A 4,551-nucleotide genomic window follows, 5' to 3' on the forward strand; every position below is an offset into this window, starting at 1 on the left:
ATGTTTTTTGTAACTTATAGCATTAACTTGCAAGACTCCATTTGTACTTAATATAGCTTGAGCAAAACAGCCACCTGTACTTATAGCTTATTTACATTAGATAGCCATATAGCCCATGTAGTCGATATGTGCAGTTACATAAATTGAGCTACCTGCACGGGGTCTGGGTAGAGGTTGCCAATGTTGTGTTGAGGGTATGCATGTTGACTGAAAATGACAGCAAACTATAACGAAAGTAATGATCCCATCTAGTGGCAAAAAATGAAAATTGCAGAAACATTTAATCATGGGGACCCCCCCAAAACAATCAATTTAGTGCATTTATTTTCAAAAATAATGAGTCAACTTAAACTTAGTGGCACATCCATAGTCTTAATTGCATTCCTGCTGCATTTGATGCACTCATTTTCTACTTTGAACTTGTGTATTTGGTGACAGCTTTGGTGCCCTCGGACACGGCATGCTTGGCCAGCTCTCCAGGTAGCAAGAGTCGGACTGCGGTCTGTACCTCTCGGCTGGTGATGGTTGAGCGTTTGTTGTACTGGGTCAGACGAGATGCCTCAGTTGCAATGCGCTCAAACACGTCGTTGACGAAGGAATTCATTATGCTCATTGCTCTGCTGGAGATGCCAGTGTCAGGATGGACCTAGAGACAAAGAACACATGTCATCAAGTTGAAAAGAACTAGAGCAAGTAGTTAGTTCCTTTAATTCTTTAAAGTTTACACTGTTGGGGGGGGGGGGGTCTAAGCTGACATACTGAAATGTTTAAAGGTCAAAATCTAAGACCCCTTAAGTACCCCCCCCAAAAAAGTGGCCTTTACTAATAGACTACAGAAACACTCAATAAACACACAAAAAAAATATAAAATAAATAAGGTTGAAGTATCCTATAATCTATGAGGACTCAAGATACACATTTAGTACTTATTTGTTGGCACAAACATCCATTATTTGTATGGGTTGACTTTATAGCAAAACACCATCATGTTCATGAGTCTCCCCTTTCTATACGGTGTTCATATTAGTTTGTGGCCCAAACATCCAGCAGCTCAACATTTGTGAGAAGACAGATTTTCGGGAAGTCTCCTGGTCTGAGAAACAGCGCTGTAGCTCTGCCACTTTCCACCACAGATGTAGAAGGGTGACAAACAGTTGTGGATTGAGACGCAGCCCATGCAAAAACATGTCTATTTTAAATTGATGGATTTGGATGGAGATTTTATTTTTGTTACTTAGAATGAGGCAGCGGTGCCTCAAACTGCGGGGTTAAAATATCATATTGATAGGATAGATATACAAAAAATAAATAGTCACCAGCCTAATTGCTCATGGGCGAAACTAAGGTCTTTAAAACGAGACTAAGCAACAACAAAAAATACATGAAAGCACATTTTCCGACACTTACCTGCTTCAAAACTTTATAGATATACACTGCATAAGTCTCTCTCCTCTTGGCTTTTCTTTTAGTCTTTTTCTCTCCGACTGCCTTTCCCTTCTTCTTGGTTACATCGTTACTCATTTCAGAAACTGTGCATACAACAGTAATTTAAGTGATAAGTCACGATTTAAACAGTCAATTGTTCTAATAAGGTACACGTTTGTTTATGTATAAGACCTACCTTTAGATACAACGCAACCGGGATTATATGTATAATGCTGTCAACACTGTTGTGGTCTATTCATCTATAATTTCTGCCTCATCAAGCTGTCACAACCTGTTTTAAGTGGCCATTAATTAATGGACAGCTCACGTGGTGTCTATGCAGGTGCAGCCTATTGAAAAATCAGCCTGTCATTCATGCACAGTCCACTAGGGGTCATGCGTGCACCAGCATTGTACTTGTCAATAAGCATTGCATCAACAACAGTCATCATCAGCTCGTTATTCAGATTTTGGAGTACAAGTAAATTAATTTTCTTGTAGAATGACGACAGTGGTCACACTTTCGTCAGCAATTTACACAGTGCCTAATGGTCCTTGACTGTGTGTATAACTGGTTATGAAAATTTTACTTTCAGCCTTGCAAATTGGCTGAATATTTTTGTTTTCTGAATATAATTTTAAAGACTCCCTTATTCTGTATTTTCAGGAGACACCAAAGGCAGCATGTAATCACAAAAGGTAGCCTACATTAGGCTCCTGAGTGGCTCAGCGGTCTAAGGCACTGCATCTCAGTGCTAGAGGCGTCAGTACAGACACTATTTCAATCCCAGGCTGTATCACAACCAGCCATGATCGGGCATCCCATAAGGCGGCACACTTACTTACTCTCAACATGCAAATAATGTATGTCACAATTATACTGAACAAAAATCAAATTGCAACAATTTCTAAGATTTTACTCAGTCAATTGAAATACATTAATTAGGCCCTAATCCAGGGGTGTCAAACTCATTCCACGGAGGGCCGAGTGTCTGCAGGTTTTTGGTTTTTCCTTTCAATAAAGCCCTAGACAACCAGGTGTGGGGAGTTCCTAACTAATTAGTGATGTTAATTCATCAATCAAGTACAAGGGAGGAGCGAAAACCCGCAGACACTCGGCCCTCCGTGGAATGAGTTTGACACCTGTGCCCTAATCTATGGATTTCACATGATTGGGAATACAAATATGCATCTGATTGTCACAGGTACAAAAAAGGTAGGTTCATGGATCAAAAATCCAGTCAGTATCTGCTTTGACCACCATTTGCCTCATGCAGGGCGACACATCTCCTTCGCGTAGAGTTGATCAGGCTGTTGATTGTGGCCTGTGGAATGTTGTCCCACTCCTCTTCAAAGGTTGTGCGAAGTTGCTGGATATTGGCGGGAACTGGAACGCTGCCATACACGTAAATCCAGAGCATCCCAAACATGCTCAATGGGTGACATTGAATAACTGGGAAATTTTCAGCTACCCGGAATTGTGTTCAGATCCTTTTGACATGGGGCCATGCTGTCACGCCCTGACCTTAGAGAGCCTTTTTATTTCTCTATGTGGTTAGGTCAAGGTGTGATTTGGGTGGGCATTCTAGTTTTTCTATTTCTTTGTTGGCCGGGTATGGTTCCCAATCAGAGGCAGCTGTCTATCGTTGTCTCTGATTGGGGGTCATACTTAGGCAGCCATTTTCCCACCTTTAGTTTGTGAGATCTTGTTTGTGTGTAGTTGCTTTCTGCACTGCATGTAGCGTTACGTTCGTTTTTGTATTTTGTTGTTTTTTCGGTGTCACTTAATAAAAGAAAGATGTACACCTACCATGCTGCACCTTGGTCTCCTCATTCCATCAACGATCGTGACACATGCATTATCATGCTGAAACATGAGGTGATGGCGGCGGATGAATGACACGTCACAGTATCTCTGTGCATTCAAATTGCCATCGATAAAATGCAATTGTGTTCATTGTCCGTAGCTTATGCTTGTCCATACCATAACCCCACAGCCACCATGGGGCACTCTGTTCACAACGTTGACATCAGCAAACTGATTGCAGTAACATCTGTGTCTGTTCAAAACGGTTTCAATACAGTCAAGGAAATTATCTTACAACCATAGAAGGATTGATCATAACCTTCATGTACCATTCCGTGTTTAATTCACCACTATCTAAAGAGGTTCTTTGCAGTTAGTCAGAATTAAATCCATTTGACACTTCAGATGGCAAACCACCTGTCTTGTATTTTGTGAGTCTCTGATAAGGTCTTTGTGACGAATAACATATGCTTGATGTCCATATGTGGCCTTGTCATATCTCCCAGCTCATATCACAGGACTCCAGAGCTTGTCTGTTGATGAAAGTCCATGTGTCTGTCATTGCAGGAATTGGACAGTTTCATCATATGCAGTTGACATTTTTTTACTTTGAAGGTTAGGCTTTCTAGCCTGGCGTGTAGGAGCGTTTGGCCAGTAACTTAAAGTTTGCTGGATCGAATCCCCGAGCTGACAAGGTAAAAATCTGTCGTTCTGCGCCTGAGCAAGGCAGTTAACCCATTGTTCCCCAGGCGCCGTGGATGTTGATTAAGGCAGCCCTCCGCACCTCTCTGATTCAGAGGGGTTGGGTTAAATGTGGAAGATGCAGTCAGTTGTACAACTGACTAGGTATCCCCCGTGCCAGCGCTAACAGGGTTGTGACTAGATGGAGTACAGCTACGACTGGAAGTTGCTTTTTGTATCATGTTAGGAGAGCTTACCCTATTCCTAACTTTAACCTAATTCTCCTAACCTGCTATGTTAATTCTCCTAACCTGCTGGGAAAAGTAACTTCCGGTTGTAGCTGTATGCTACCTAGTCAAAACCCACTAACAGCTTCATCAAGTACAAAGGTAGCGCTAAATGAGCAATGAGCTTATTATTCCAAACCTTGAACAAGCTTATTTGATTTCTTACACACACTTTGGGGAGATTTAATTAAATGTATTTTGATCAATGTAGTGTCCTCTCCTGGCTGCTACAATTAGCAATCTCTTATTAGCTGTTTCTTCCAGACCGTCGTGATGCTTAAGCCTCCCTACAGTAGATTGCCAGGGAGCACAGGTCTCAGACCTTAGCTCTTGCTAATTACTTGGGGTTAT

At 41.6% G+C, this 4,551-nt stretch overlaps 1 protein-coding gene across 1 annotated transcript; it reads right to left on the minus strand.

The window, feature by feature from the left end:
- Window positions 1–409: 409 nt before the first annotated feature.
- On the minus strand, window positions 410–1,521 carry zgc:92591 (uncharacterized protein LOC436997 homolog). The gene is made up of 2 exons (XM_039003472.1): window positions 1,408–1,521; window positions 410–646 (listed from the first exon to the last, which is right to left on the minus strand). The coding sequence occupies exons 1-2, from the start codon at window positions 1,519–1,521 to the stop codon at window positions 410–412; spliced, it is 351 nt and encodes a 116-aa protein (XP_038859400.1).
- Between the last annotated feature and the right edge of the window lie 3,030 nt (window positions 1,522–4,551).

Source organism: Salvelinus namaycush, chromosome 11 (genome assembly GCF_016432855.1).
Source record: "Salvelinus namaycush isolate Seneca chromosome 11, SaNama_1.0, whole genome shotgun sequence".
Taxonomy (NCBI): domain Eukaryota; kingdom Metazoa; phylum Chordata; class Actinopteri; order Salmoniformes; family Salmonidae; genus Salvelinus; species Salvelinus namaycush.